Source organism: Phoca vitulina, unplaced genomic scaffold (assembly GCF_004348235.1).
Source record: "Phoca vitulina isolate PV1807 unplaced genomic scaffold, GSC_HSeal_1.0 scaffold33, whole genome shotgun sequence".
In the NCBI taxonomy this organism is placed as follows: domain Eukaryota; kingdom Metazoa; phylum Chordata; class Mammalia; order Carnivora; family Phocidae; genus Phoca; species Phoca vitulina.
The window spans coordinates 15,166,471-15,182,272 of NW_022589736.1; the positions used below are offsets into that span (position 1 = coordinate 15,166,471).

General features: G+C 50.5%; 1 protein-coding gene across 4 annotated transcripts in view; it reads right to left on the reverse strand.

Annotated features, from left to right (window-relative positions):
- The window catches only part of FRMD4A (FERM domain containing 4A), a 319,871-nt gene that overhangs the window by 67,722 nt on the left and 236,347 nt on the right, over window positions 1–15,802 (reverse strand). For all 4 annotated transcript variants that reach the window (XR_004301957.1, XM_032425609.1, XM_032425608.1 and 1 more), the window contains one exon: window positions 1,587–1,663. Coding sequence is in view for 3 of the 4 variants with exons in the window: in XM_032425609.1 (XP_032281500.1) it covers window positions 1,587–1,663 (77 nt within the window). In the remaining variant the exon portion in view is untranslated. The remainder of the gene's footprint in view (window positions 1–1,586; window positions 1,664–15,802) is intronic.

Consider the following 15,802-nt stretch of genomic DNA (forward strand, 5'->3'; position numbering starts at 1 on the left):
CTTTGTTTCTTGGGTGCCTCAGTTTCCCCCCACGTAGAACAGGAAGCTAGCAGGACCTCTTTCTGGGCCTGAGGCACAGCCCCTTAGATGATCCAATCCCCAGTTTTCATTCTGTCAGGCAGCCCCTTTCTGCATCTGACTCACTGTGGCAACATGCATTTCAGTCTTCACACACAGGCTTTCCCTCCCCTCACGCTTCTAAGACTGGTCTGGTTCGCTTCACCTGGAAAAGCTTGGCTGGAGTATTATTCTCAGCATCTGGCTCTCCCTCACCGGGCCCCGCACACATGGGTTCCTGCTCTGCGGAGGCAGGGTCTCCAGACCGAGACCCTCCGCAAGACCCCGAGAAACGCTGGCCAGGTCATTACTCCGCCAACGTCACCGCCTTCATCTGACTGTGTCCACTGGGTCTCCACAGTGTTCTCCACTTGCTGGTCGTGTGGGGGCTGTGGGGCGTGGGCCGAGCTCTTCCCCGCTGCGGAGTGGCTGTCTCACGCAGATTACACGGCGGGGCAGAGTGGCCTGTCACCCCTGCTGGGTTATCGCAGGCGGCAGGAGCAGGGACACTGCCCAAGCTCAGCCCTCCGACTGGGGGGCCGGCGTCCTGGTCTCTGAGAGCTCCCTGGGAGGCAGAGAGGCTTGTTTTGCTGCTCAGAGGACATGTGTGAGGGGGGCTGGGGCATCAACGGTGCCTAACTGTCCCCTTGGCTCCTCTATAGGGTCTGACCTTTTCACTGTCTTCCTAGGGCTACTTTCTTGTAAATCCACTTTGGACCTACTGAGAGCAATTTATCCTTAGGTGTCAGGCCTGTTTTCAGGGAGTTTTGCTGCTGTTTCTGAGCTGCCTCTAAGTCCAGGACCTGCCGGCAGACAAAGAGAGGAAAAGCAGCCGGGATGTGCTGCCTGAGAACCTTCCAGAACCTTCCACGCAGGGCTTGCTGCATTCCAAACCAGGACCCTATTGTTGGGCATGTGACTTAGAGAGCCCTGGTTTTCACACTAGTGCTCCCTGGGACACAACATGAGATGGGGAGAAAAAGAACTCTCTTGCTTTCGACATCCACCCACACCAACACCCAAAAATTACAGCTCCTGGAATCAAACAACTTCACACAACTGCTTTAGGTCTAGATTCCTTTCGGTGCGACTGTCCTCCCTGAAACATTCTCAGAAGCTCTGACAAGCCATCCTTCAGACTTCTCTCGCACAAGCTGCCGGAAAGGACTCGGAACACTACCCAGTCTAGTGTGGTGTTTGTTACCAGGTGCCATCCATCTGCCCTCGAATGCCCCGGCATGCAAAGATAACACCACACACGAACACCGAACACATGTAGCCAGAGGAGAGAATCACGGAATTGCCAATTCCTCTCGTGCACGCACACGCAAAGCATGCTTGAACCCTCCGCATCTATCAACATATTTAGTAGAGAACAAAGCTTCACCGTCAGATTGGCGTATGCTCCCCACGGGCAACTATCCTCCTCCCGCTCCCCAAAATGAACAACGACAGCACGAAAATAGTCATATAACTAACATGCCAGCTGGGCCACGCACTCCCAGAAGGAAAGGACTTTTCTAGCTTACCTGCGGGGGTCATGAACTTCCACGGAAAACTTCTTCTCTCTGAAATACAGGTTTTCCAACTGTCTCCATTGGAATATCTGGACAGAAAACAATGCGGTTTACGTTCAGGAGTGGTTGGCTCAGGGCTCTCGTCGTCTTTGCAGCCTAACTTCTCCAGCTAGCCGCTTCCTTATCAAAGCAGAGACTGCACAGTTGTTTGCACGCCCTCCGCCTCTTGCTGGAGACACACACACACACGCACACACACACACACACGCACGCCGCTCTCCAATGTGGGTGTGGATTTTCCTGCAGGTTTCTTAACGGGAACAAAACAAGTTCTTTTCAAGTTGGTCTCCTCCGCTTTGCCTTTGTTGCATTATCCGAGACCCAGACGGTTCCCAGCTCCGCGGACTTTTCCCTCCAAAGAGAGGGGGCGAGCGGGGGCTCTAGGAGGGCGGGCTGCCGGGCGGGGAGCAGGGCCCGCTCTAGGAGGGAAGCGGGAGCCGTCTGCGCAGCGCTCAACTGAGCTTCCTCCCTCCAGTGCTGAAATGGGAAGGCGGTCAAATTCCCAGCCTCCCATCGGGACTCCACTTCCTGCCCACTAATGTGGAAGAGCTCGGACTCGCCCTGGCGATCCGGCTCGGGAAGCTTCCCCGCAAAGGGCGGGGGCTGCTGGAACCTTATTTCGGGGGCAGGCAACTCGAGATAACAATATGAGCTTGTCAAGCCCCGGCTTCTTTCTGCAGCACAAAGCAAATCCAGAGTCCGGCTGGCGGGATGCTGCCGCCAGGGGCTGGCTGCCATCAGAGAGGGGGGAGGTAGAAATGAGGCAGTTCTGTGAAGGGGGGGTGACGAGTTCCTGCCGCTGCCCCATGCATGCCCTCGGGCTCTGGTGGGCACCCCGCCTTGCAGGAGGGAGCCTGTTAACGAGGAAACTGACTGCAAGGTCTGGGAGTGATTAGGGCAGCCGTTGCCGGCAGGGGAGGGAGGGGGCCCTTTCATCGGAAGAAAGTTACTGAACCCTCTGGAAAATGTCAAAAGAGGTTAAAGTTGTATGCACACATGCCTGTATTTCTATTATTTATGCTTACATTTGATACATTTCGCAGCCCCTTCTAGACATCTAGAACTTGAGTTGATTTTGCCCAAAGTAGGGTAAAATGGGAATCCTGCGTTCCTCTTCATCCTGGGAGCGGCTGATGCCTCTCTGGGGTCTTCCCGTTCTCTGCGCACTGCATTGAGGCATATGCTTTTCAGGGTCTCCTCCTAGCCCCAGAGTCCTCTCAGCTGGGGCTCCTGACACTCCCTGACCTACCCCAGTTTTTGTCTCCTTAAAAGATGTGACAGTGATTTCCCTGTGCCCCATCAACCCTGCCCTTCCAGACCCAGACACGCCAGCTAGTCACGGCTTGGCCAAAGGACTCCACCCCCTTGTCAAACTGGGCTGGAAGAAAATCTCTTTCAAGAATGGCTGCATTCTTTTCACGACCTGCTCTGCCCAATGTTACAATTATTTTGTCTGCATAATAGGGAGGAGGACATCTACTCCTATGACTCTTTGGTCCACAGTTCAAAGACCATTTTGCTCTGAAGCCCAAGGAAAACTGTACTTCTCTTTTTCCTTTAGCGTTGGTTCCAAGTGGGGGAGAGAGAGACATTTCAAGGCAAGCAAGTGACCCAAAGCCCTACCTTGGCTCAGACAGCTTTGTGTGAGGTCATGGATGAAATGCCCCCTGAGTAGAGCCCATTACTCAAGTCACAGATCTGAGTTTCACGCTCCTGTCGGATGCTCTGCTAAGCTCAATCCTTCAATGAAATACCTTAAGTTCCTCTCTGACCAACCCTCTCCCCTGTTGTTAGATATTTATAGACATTTATAGACATATATTTATAGACTATATAGACACCTGAACGTAGCCACAGACACAAAAACGCCAGAACTAACAGACCGCAGACACTGACCTCCTAAACGGGAGGTAGTAAGTATACAGGACCCAATGGCCAGGCACACACGCTGGGGAGTCTGACTGCATCGGTGTGAATACAGGGTCCCCGACATCCAAGTTGTTTGACCTTAGGCAAGTGACTGTACTCCTCGAGCCTCAGTTTCCCCATCTATAAAATGGCAATAATGCCCCTCCAAAGTAGAAGCAACAGATCCTCCACACGGTGTCAGCACAAAGTAAGTGCTCCATGAACTTCAGCTTAATGGGATTCCTAACTGTTCTCCCTTCTCCCAAATCTTGGCAAATAACAGAGAATTACCAAAATAATGTTTTCCTTAAATTTCCGAACTCAAGAGCTGACATCAGGGTTTAAGAAAAATAAAATTTGATTATTCGCATGCTGGAAATCCTGGACTGAAGTGTACAGAATTACTCCCCTGCCCCCCCTCCTGTTCCTCTCTGAAAAATGGGGTGGAGGGCAGGGGGCTGTTCCCTCAGAGGCACCCTCGGCCCCTGCGCCGCACCCATCTTGGCCATAACTGGCTTCATGTGTGTGTGAGGATATGTGCTCAGAAGAGCCCAGTGCTTGGTTTGATGTTCGGCTGTCTCCAGCCCACTAAGTTTTGATCAAGCGGCCCCGCAAGTTGTGTTGCTGGTCCCAGTCTCTGGTCCTGGCTGGTGCTGGGACCCCAGACTCGGTCCTGGGCAGAGCAGCACTTAGGGTAAGGGGCCTTCTTGGAATCTGATGGGGGGGACTTCCAGGGGCTTTCTCCTCCCGGTCATGAGGAAAGAAGACAAACCTGTGCTTTTGAACACCTCACCTGGGCTTTTGGTGTGACGCCCCCTCCCACCGGGCGGAGAAACCTAGAGCCCATGCTCAGAGGGCTTGGTGCCCTGGCACCTCCTCTCTCCCTCTCCTTGTAAAGCAGGAGGCAAGCCGAGCCTCCCCAGCTGCTGGTGCTGTGGAGTGCCTCACCCCTGCCCACTCTGCCAATGGGCCCCAATGTAAGCAGCAGTACTTGTGATCATGTATAGCAAAACAGGAAAGAAAAGCCACCGTATAGGACTAAAAAGATTTGGTTTTATACTTCCTCCTTACAGTCACATTGCTGCTCATTTGTAAAAATAATTCCGGGCTCAGCTGTGGTCCTGCTCCCGGCATGGACCCTGGTGGCCTGGCTCCTGGCATCTCTCTGGGATGCTATATGCTTGTGGACATTTTCTAACAAGGGGCAGAGCGGGAGCTTTCCTTCAGGTCTGTTCTAAGCAGGGAGTCTGTTTGCAAATCAAACAATGGGAAGGGAGGGTGGGAGCGAGGTGAATGAATGGACAGGTTTTTTTGGACAGAATGCACTGGGGCATTAACAGGGTTCCAGGAACGGAAGAGGAGGTGCTCGTGTGGAAACACTAGCCTGATCCTTTTCGCCTCATGCAGGGGGGAATGGGAAGGGCTAGGGGCCAGGGTATGATGGCAGCTAAACATCTTCCACGTCCCCTGACCTCCCTGTGCATCCAGGCAGCTGTTGGCCACTAGGGCGTTCACCCCTTGCTGTAAATGCACTGTCCCTTCCTGGAGGGCTAGGCTCTTCTGTCCCCAGGCCCCTGTGCCCCACAGCTCCGAGGTCCAGCCTGCTAAACCCTCCACTCTGAAGCTGACAGAGTACAAGCAGCAAGCAAACAGAAGATGTTCGACCTCGCCTCCTCTTTGTAAACAGGGTCTACTGGGCTCTGATGTGCTGGTTTTGGAGGCGGCCCCAGATCATCTGTGTCATTTCAGAGAGCCTTCCTGGCTTGCTGCAGCTGTCCTAACCCAGCTACCAGTTAAAGCCATCGATGTGCTTTGTGAATCCACATAAAGACACATCACACACACACAATCATTATGGCTCAGCTAATTCCTTTATGATTTCGCATGACCTCTGTGACCACTGAGGCCCATGGAGCTAATTAAAAGCTAACATACTGTTTATCAATAATCAAAGGATTTATTAATTAATACCTATCAAATCAAGGCCTTTCTAATGCACCTGGGCATCTTTAAAGCTCTGCAAACATCACTTCTTTGATCTTTCAGCATCCTCCCAAGAAGAACGAGTGGGAAATTTTCTTCCTGGGGAAAGTGAGGCCCAGAGAGATTAAGGGGCACTGCCTAAGGCCACACAGCAAGTCAGTGAAGGAACCAGAAGCAGGAGTCAAGGGCACCTGGCCCATTACTCTATGCTTCTTTCCACATGGGCCCCCTAATTAGTGGGAACAGCTCTGACTCACTAATGGCTGGGTAACTTTATGAGTGGAATTATTTTTACAAATGAGCAGCAATGTGACTGTAAGGAGGAAGTATAAAACCAAATCTTTTTAGTCCTATATGGTGGCTTTTCTTTCCTGTTTTGCTATACATGATCACAAGTACTGCTTCCTTCTCCTCGTATAGAGACCTGATTTCTCTGGTTTCCTATGTACAGTGAAGCCTCGGTACATTGCAGCGGTTCATCAAGGACTAACAAACAACAAGAACCAGGAGTAAGAACAGCCTTTAATAATTTGGGCCTGCCCTGAAAACAAAAACTTAGAGAAACTGTCCAGGGGTGGTTTCACTGAGACAGTGTCTATCACCCTTGTGGGGACCACAGCTGGTACCAGATGTGATTTGTAGTTTTTGACCCTGACATGTGATTTCCAAGTGATCACGGGCTCTCCACCTCTACTTTCTAATGTAGAAAACAGGGAGATGGGAGAAGTTTATCCACGGAGAGCAAACAAGAGTGGCTAATAAATACCGCTTTTGAGCCCTGAGTGCAACAGGGTCCACTATAAACACTTACTGAGCAGACCCGGGCACTGGATCCTATTAGCTAGTCTGCTGGATTCCCACATCCTGTGTATCGCTGAAGGTCAGGGCAGAAAACAGCTAATGTCCACTGCCCACACCTGCCCTCCCCCCAAGCCCTGTTCCTTCTGGGTGGGAGAAGGCACGGCAGGGCCAAGTGTTTACGGAGTGCCGGAACAGCACGTGGGGTGGTGGACAAGCTCTCGAAATGATGCGGACATAAAGGCCTGACAGGAAGCTTGCTTTAATGGCTCCAACTCTTGAGCAGGACTTCAGGGAGCCTGTCTTCCTCCTGTCCCTGAGGCTGAGTCACCAAGCTTCTTAATGACCTCTGAGTAACTTCCTGTTTCTACTGGGGGTGGGTGGGTGGGGGGGAACTCTACAGAATTCCAGCAGCCATCTGCTCTGGCGTCCTCCTTCCACAGATAAAGCAAGCCCAGTGGAGAGAGGTTAGGGGCCAGGCAGAGGTTAAATAAGCAGCTGATGTCAGGACTCATCCTGGGACTGGGTCGTCCTGGGCTCTTTCTAACACCAGGAAGACCTGAGGATGAGCGAGAACCAAATTGTTGCAAGCCGATGGGTAAGGACATGATCGGAAATGATCCCTTCTTCAAAGACAGTGTCAAGATCCCGCATGCTTTCCAAGCATCAGCAAAGAGTTCTCTTTTAAAAAGAATTAGACTCACAGCCAGGAATAATCTCCGAGCTCAGAATGAAACATACAAACTAGAAATCTCGCTTCCTTGTTTCATTTCTGCTCTGTTCGCCTTCTAGAAGCAGGGCTGTCACTCACAACATGGTGGGCTCACACCATCTATCAGGGTTGTTGTTGTTGTTTTTAACAGCAGTTGCACAAGGATTCAATATATTTTACTTTATAAAGAAGAGAGCTGAGGCCCTGGGCTTTTAGGCCACATCTAATCCCCACCCCTCTCCAATCTTTCGAGAAGTGGGTGTCTTACTTTGTGCCAACCCACGCTAATAGGAAAGAGGAAGGACATGATGCCTAATGCATGTTTATATTTGTCAAGAGCTCACAATCTCATTGGGAAGACAAGCCAGACAAAAAGTAGACTGTAGAGCAATGATACAGCAATTTAACTTCGTGATGGTGCTCAAAATCATCTACAGTTTCTAGGTTAGACTTTTAAAACTCTACAGAGACACCACACCTTATTCAGATAGGTTTCATGCTTCTGCCTCAGATAATCAATATTCATGACCATCGCTTACTCTGTTTCAGTTTATCATTTTTAGAGGCAAGAACTCTGGCTTGGAAGTCAAGAGGCCTCGTGATAGTCCTGACTCTATGTCCCTCTACATCTTAGCTGCCTTTACCATAAAACAGGGTGTGTGCGTGCACGCACATGGGCATTCCTAGATCCTATGCACGGGTTGAAGGTCAGCACTGTAAATCCAGGCAGTATCATAGTGCTACTCCTTGCAATTTAAAAATAAAGTTGCTGGTCTTAAACACTTCCTACTTCTGAAACCGTACAGAATAATACTGATTAAAAGCATGGTTTTCAAAGCTATACTGTCTACCACTCACTGGCTGTATATTCCGGCGATGTCATTTCTTTGGGTCTTAGATTTCTCATCTTTGAAATACTACGACTAACAAGTTTTTTTTTTTCATAGAGCTGATGTATTAATGACTAGATATAAAGTGCTTAACATGGTGTCCAGTAAACAGCAAAAAATACTTATCATTATGCTCTCTCTTCTCCATCATTTACAAACCAGTAGCAGTCTTCACGTCAAAATACAGTTCTGAACACACATTAGCTCAAAGTACAGGTCATGTAATTTTTTTTTTTAAAGAGATGTCCAAAATGGTGTCATTAACCTTCTAAAAACTGTTTTCTGTTACTTGGATTTTTCACAATGCAAGCATCAGCCTAACCCGGGCTCTTGTTCATTGCCTTCCAGTTGGCGTTTGCTATCTTCTCTTTGGGCTCTTTGGTTCCAGTTATCCAGCCAATTCCCAGGTCCACTGCAATTTTGACCAGAGTCAGTATTGACCATTTACCTACTATAACTTATTAGCTCAAAACATTAACCCTGGGAAGAAAGCATCCTACCATAATCCGGCTGAGTATTACATGGAATGGGCTATACTGGGAACCAAATCAGGCCCTCCAACATAGGCAAACTAGGTCCACAGATAATGAGCTTAGGAAGTGAACAGGAGTATGGCCTTCGTTACCTGCACTGAAGGAGGGCTCCTTGACCTCTATCTTCTTCTGGGAGGGCCACATAGCCAGCAAGGAAAACAGCGGCTAATTTTTCTCAGCAGCCAGACGTAATGGAATCAAGATGTCCCCCCAGCTGGCTGCCTACTCCTGTCAGACTCCATAAGCTCGAAACTGATTTGGTTAATTCAGTGACAGATGCCCAGAGCGCCAGGCCTTGACCCTTTAATGGATGACCTCTTCTTAACCCATCAGAAACCTCTTAGCTTCCTTTGGCTTAAGCGTCATTACTCGGGGCAGAGAGAGAAAGAGGGTCAACAAGTACTTAACAGGCCCAGAGAAACAGGCCACTTTCTTTTCCCCATTGGACTACATTGCCTTTTATTGTTCTCCCTGGTGGGGGAGGGGGCATCTCTATTATCTTCTTGTGTGTACTTTGGTCTTTCTTAAAGAAAAGACCTTACCAGAAAGCTTTGGCAAATGTAAAAACCTTAAAGAGAAGGTGAAAGTGTTTTTCCCTTCTTATCTTTGGCCTCCTGATGTAATTTCTTCCCTCCTCAGAGTGTGTTTCTGGGGGATACTTCAGGGTTAGTGTTGAATGGAGAAGTTGGCCAGTGATTCTTGATATCTAGATCTAGCTTTGCTTTCTCTTTCTTTTTAAGCAATGAGCACTGTGGCCCAGTTCTGTGTAGCTCAACCTCTCTGAGCTCCCGGCTTTCCTTTAAGAAACATTCAAAGCTCGGGGTCAGGGGGTGGAGGGGATGGGTTAAATAGGAGATGGGGACTAAGGAGTGCGCTTGTCGCAATGAGCACAGGGTGATGTAGGGAAGTGTTGGCTTACTATGCTGTACACCTAAAACTAATATTATACTGTATGTTAACGGAAATGAAAATAAAAACTTAAAAAAACAAACCTTCAAGGCTAATCACACCTGCCCTGACTTCTGTCAATGGGATGCTTCATAGAGGGAATTAATGAGACATCTGGTACATCTGGTGGGAAAAAGATGAGCATTTTCACCCGCAATGGCAAAGACCTCTGGATTGCTGTGAAGGGTTTTTGGTTGCTTTGGGGGAAAACCTGTATTTTTCTATTGTGGGGGGAGAGGGGCTGGTTGTCATCAGTCCTCTTATGCCTGGTGGCTCTGTCCGGAGGTGTGGCCTCACAGTAACACCTGATTTCTCAGGTGGAGGCCTCTGACTCCATGAAGATGGAGACAGGATAGAGAAGAGCGGGTTGGCAAGCCGTTCTCCATGGAAAGAAAGGTAGACTCTCACAACTAAAACGGGTTAATCAAGCTAAAAAAAAAAGCCAAAATGACAGTCCTCTACCTTAAAAAAAGATTAGTAAGGCAGCAAGGGCTCTTGGGGAAGAACTAAGAGCAGCTTATGTGCACTTTAACACACCTCGTGCTTCCAGAGTTGGCCGATCCCCTTGGAAGGGGGGAGGTCTTGCAGACCGTGGTTTTTGCGGGTTCCAGGAGAGAGGCAGCCGGGCAGCTGCTGGGAGCTCAGGCGTGAGCTCCGGGCTCTCCTGGCTGGAAGCGTCTTACAGCTGCGGCTGAGCGGGCACCGGACCAGGGCTTGGCAGCCTGCTTTTCGAGGCAGCTTGCAGCTGAGAACACGTGTGGTCTTACAGTGGGGACTGCAGCCCGCAGAGGCGGGGAGCCGGCGACTGCCCCACTTCAGCCGGGCTGGCTGCTGGAGGGTCTGGGCCCTCCCGTGGACAGAGGCACGGAGGGCCCGGGGCTGAGCTGCCAGCCCTACGGGGTGCGGGTGGGGGCCCTGCTGGACTGTGGGGATTTCTCCCTCCGGATCTTCTTGCTGGAGCAGTTTTGTTCCTGCACCACCGTGTTCCTTCCCAGAAAGGGGGAGGACAGGAGGTTTCCTAGAGGTGAGGACTTTGACTCTAGATTTTCTGTCTTTCCCCTTTTATCCCCTCTTCTGTAGATTCTGAAGTGCGCAGGTCAGTTTGGGGGAACTGTGCATTTAGGGGAGGTGGGGGGAGCCGAGGAGGAAACGGATACTTGGACTCAACAGCCTGCTCTTACCTGGGCTTTCTTACCAGGCTCTCCCCACCCCCAGCCTGTTCTGGATATTCACGTGTGTACTTCTGCCAAAGCAATGACCATCCTGTATCGCAAAGGTCTTTTCTTCTCCTCAAATGTCTTCTCGACTAGACTGTAAGCCTCCTGAAGGTACCTTCCTGGCACCTAGCACAGTGCCTGGGGCTTATCAGGCACTCCAACAATGGTCTGTTGGGGCAGTGAAGAGCTTTAGGAGTAGGTATTATGGCAACTGAAGCTCAGAGAGGTTAAGACATTTTCTCAAAGTCACACAGGTGATAAGGGTCCAGATCCCAGCTCCCATCACTTATCTGTGTGCTCAACATCCAGGCAATGTCCACACTATGAAGAACCTCAGGGGTTGGACCTAGACATCTGGTTACAAATAGATCTCTCAACTGGGAAGGCATGTGGCAACAGGGAAGTGACAGTGAGGGCCAGCCCAAGAGCTGCAACCTAGGAACCATAGCCCTTCCCCCTCCTGGCAGCCCTGTCTGAGCTAAACTCTATTCCACGGTCAACCAGGGAAGTCCACAGTTGCAAGCTGGAATTCGCCAGACCTGGAGTGATTCCCACAACTCATTCTGCCTACAAACTGCCTGAAGTCGGCTCTTTGTGAGGCTCAACATGGGGCCCCCTGCCGTAGGGTCTTTTACCCCACCTGCAGGTGCCCATGTGCAGCCCCAAGGAGCCAGGCCTGAGGGCCTCATGATACTCTTGTGGCTATGCCAGCATTTGGGGTTCAACAGGCTCACACTTTCAGGAAGGTGAGGTTAGCCTGGGTTTCCCCTTAGAATCATGCTCATTAAAAAAACCCCAAAATCTCAGAGCTCCCTAGCGCATGGCTCAGCAGAAACAAGCTGCTAAAGTTCTCCCCAAGACAAAGAGAAGGTTACTGGAGTCAACAAGCAAGGTTTCCCAGCAGAGGGTTTCCTGCTTGAGAAAGAAAAGGCCTCCAGCCTTGCCAGCCCGGCTCCACTGTCTGCAGTATTTCAGCGACGCACCCCTGATGTCCAAGTACTGTTCGCTTTTTGGGTCCTTTTGGTCCAAGAGGCAGAAAAATAAAATCGAGGGATGGTCCAGATGGAAGGAACTCCTATGCTTTTCATATTCCGATCAACAAACCTAAGCTGTGAAAAGCTCTGGTACTTCCCTCCGCCCTCTTACCCAGGGCTTTGCTCTCACTGGAACCCTCGAACCCTTCCTTGCAGGAGCGACGTGCAGCTTCCTTGCAGGAGCTGACGTCCACGAGGCCAGTGCACGCACGCACGCGGACACGTCCCTGCAACCGGCGGTGGGACGCAGCACACTATACTCGGCCCTGCTTTTACTCACTGAGCAGCTATTTATGGAGTATCTCCCACGAGTCAGGCAGTGTGCTAGGCAGCACACATATGGGACTGGGAAAAAATAAAGACCAAAATCTCTGCATTTTTCTGAGGGGGGAGGCGGGCAAATAAATAAAACTACACAGTATGGAAGTCCGAGGAAAATAGGTTCCAAGGACAGCCAGACAATAGGGCGGGGCTGCCACGGTTAGTAAGGTGGTGGGGGAAGGCGTCACTGGCACGCCATTGGAGTGCGTTCAGAAGGAAACTGGGGGCAAAGCCATCTACCTTAGGCGAGGATATGGTGAGTGCAAAGGCCCAAGGCACCCCTTGTGGGTGTGCGTTTGCTACGTTAATGCAGAAAACATGGAAGGAAACATTAGAAGACAATGGAATACTCTTTAGCCATAAAGAGGAATGAAGTCCTAATTCATGCTACAACATGGATGACCCTTGGAAACATTCTTCTAAGAAGCCAGACTCAAAGGACACAGATTCTAGGATTCTACTCATATGAAATGTCTGGAAGAGGCGAATCCACAGAAACAGAAAGTAGGTTCAGGGTGCGTAGAGCTGGCAGGGGGTGATGCGGGGAGTGACCAAGAGCTCCCTGTGGCTTTTCTACACGTTTGACGGGTCAGTCCTAGTCTGGGTTGATCACGAATCCCAGGATGCTCTTTGGTTAAAACTTCATAAAGCTAACTACTTAAAAGGAGCCAGCAGTCCAAGATAAAGGCCCCCTAATCCCTGGTGGCGCCCTTTCTCTGTAAGAAGCACTCCCAACCTGTCGGAAGATTCTCCTACCAGGGTCCTCCTCTTGGAGTTTCTGTGGTGGCCTCTGCAGATGACAAGGGACCTCCCCCAACTCTGACATCTTGTGGGGAGAGGGTGAGGGGTGTTCTCAGTGGCTGCAGGACCCGTAGTCCTTCCCGGAGTTGGCTGGTGAAAAAGCTGGTCAGGGATCTGGTTTTTATGGCTTTTCAAGCCCCACAGCTTCGAGCATAAAGTCAATGATGTGCCTAAACACATTCACATGTGCAGCCACGCAGCGGCGACTCCCTCAGCTGGGGCTCCTAAGGCCTCTGCAGCCAGGGCTGGGTTTTGGTTTCCAGTCAAACAAGAGGCCTGGAAAGACGGGAAGTCAGAGCTCCCCTGGCTCTTTGTGCTCCTGATAAAAGGCCAGGACAGAATATCCAGCACAAGGAGGCTCAGTCGGCTCTGGTCAAGGGGAGTCCATGGACCACATCTGATGGTAGCTTACGCTTTCTAGAATGATTATAGGGATTGGTGAGGGGGCTTGCAAAGCCCCACGGAGCCATCAGAAACACCCGTTGGCGATGCTGGAAAGAACTGGGTGGCGGATGGTCCAGGATTTCACCGGCCAGGGCTCTCTGGAGTCGCCCCAGGTGTTGGCTCAACACAGGCTTGTGATGAGCTATGCTGTGTGGGGGTGACAATGTTCCAGCAGAGCCGTAACGTGGGATATGGAAATGGAGGCACCAGCTGAGGCTTTAAGATGATCTTTCTTGTTAGAGGGACCAGTGAGCAGACCACCCAGTAGTGGTGGCCAAAAAAGGGTCAAGGGCAGGCTCAACAGGCCCCCCACGAGCCTTGGGCTGCTGGGACAGCCCTGATTGGTCTGATGTCGTGGTGTGATTGCTCGCCGGTGCTGTCAGTCACCATCTAAAGTGTCCTGGTTTTGATATGAAAACCCTGTGGCCACAAAAATACAAATAGTCTAAGATTCCACTCAGATGAAGTGCCCAGAGTCGTCAAACTCACAGACACACAAAGTGGAACGGTGGGTCCCAGGGGCTGGGGGGAGGGGGCGCAGGTGGTTGTTTAAGGGGGACAGAGTTTCCGTCCTGCACCATGAAGGAGTTCTGGAGACTGGCTGCACTACAACATGGATATACTTAATACCAAGGAACTGGACCAGTTTAGATGACTTGAAACTCCTCACTTTCAATTGGGGTATAAAATGTTTGGGGGCGCCTGGGTGGCTCAGTCGGTGAAGCGTCTGCCTTCGGCTCAGGTCGTGATCTCAGGGTCCTGGGATCGAGTCCTGCATCGGGCTCCCTGCTCAGCGGGAGTCGGCTTCTCCCTGTGCCCCTCCCCCTCCCCTGCCCCTCCCCCTGCTGTTTTTGTGCAAATAAATAAATAAATAAAATAAAATCTTTAAGAAAAGAAGCTTTAGAGAGGTGGAATCTGAGGGAGAATGTTAGGGGGAGAGAGGTGTGCTGTGAGCCTCCCGTACCTGGGGAGGGAAGTGAAGGATGCCTTCTGTAAACCTACTAAGAGAGAGCTCACTAGGGGCACCGGGAGAGCTTGAGGGGTGCCTCCCGAAGTTAGGGGAACCAAAAACCACTGCCTGACTCCTTCCTGCTCCAGAAATTGAAACAATGAGAAGCAGGCTTGGCCAGGTGAGCGGGAGAAGGGAGAAGATTTAACTTTAAGCCAAGCTTGGAGCTTTGGTTGTTAGAAAGGACTAGACACTCTAATTACTTAATGAAATTAATTTTGCTGCTCAAAGTGACCATGAGGCTTTGTATTTAACAGTTGGAAGTGATCCAACAAGTCACAGGACTGCCCCTGTTTTTAATCTAGGGAAGAACCCATTTTTAATAAACAGCGTGAGATAAAAGAGATTTACCCTTTGAGAGTCCCAGGTGATCAGTGTTCTTGTTAGACTAGCAAAGTCTTTGAGTTTTCATAAGCCAGAGAAACCGAATCTGTTGCTAAGTCCCTGCTGGCTCATGGTTCCTCTGGAGTGGGTGAGATTACTGGATGCTCTTTAGCAGAGGTCTGGGATCCAACAATAGCGTTTGGTTTTGATTTGCTTCTTCAACTTGCATCCCAGGTCAGTGGGGCTCCCTGAGTAGCGGGAATCTGTTTCTGTGACTTATTTAGAAGACAGTCTCCAGGGGGCTGCTGGCCTGTCTGGCTGGGTGTTTATTTGCGTGCTACGAATACCTAAGCTTGTGTTTGACCCCTACTCTCCACACCATCACTGTGGATGTTTATACAGCCTCCCTCACGCTGTCACATGCACCCGTCCTCGTCGGGAGGAAAAGATGCCTGAGACCAGGCACTGCTCTGGGAAGTGGCTGAGACCTGGGAGACCTCACGCTTCACAAAAGGGACGGGTGTGTCACTCAGGGAGAAGAGCTGCCTCTGCTCATCTCATCAGGTCTCCCTTGGGCTCTGTCCAAACTGGGCAACCATCAAAGACAGGGGTTCGCCTACTTAGAAATGGGCATTTTCTCCCTCTACCACTTTCTTCTGAGAGAATATTGCCTTTCATTCTTCCTTTTGTTAATTGCTCCCTTCTAGCTTTATGACGAGCTCGCCCCTTGCTTCATTCTCTTTAACTGTTTTTAATCTCTTGATTCTCCCCACCTCAAGAGTCTCGATTGTCTATATTAGCCGCCCTGCTGATGAGGAATCTGAGGCCTGGAGAAGTGACTTGTCTTGCAACCCTAGAGCTAGGACTTAGTTGTCTTGACTATCATAACAGCTATCTTCCTACTACAATTAACAGTAGGAGGTAGGAACAGGAATGTGGTACCCAAAGGGTTATGCCAGGCCTGGAGGTTAACCCCCACAACCAGTCCCCCTGGGGACCATCTGGGTGGAATCTTCAGGGCAGAGTGCACCAACCTCCAAGAGGTGCCTTCCAGCAGATCACCCCAGGAGAGATTTGGAGCTGCCTCTCCTAAAGGAATAATTATATTCCTCTCCTTCTGTAGTGCTGCCGAGAAACTGCTCTCCCATGACAGTTTCTTTCTAAGGATGACCCACCTGGATGGGGCAATGCTTTTATTTTCTGCTCACAGACATCATCTTCTGCAAAAGTGACAGTCTGACACCAG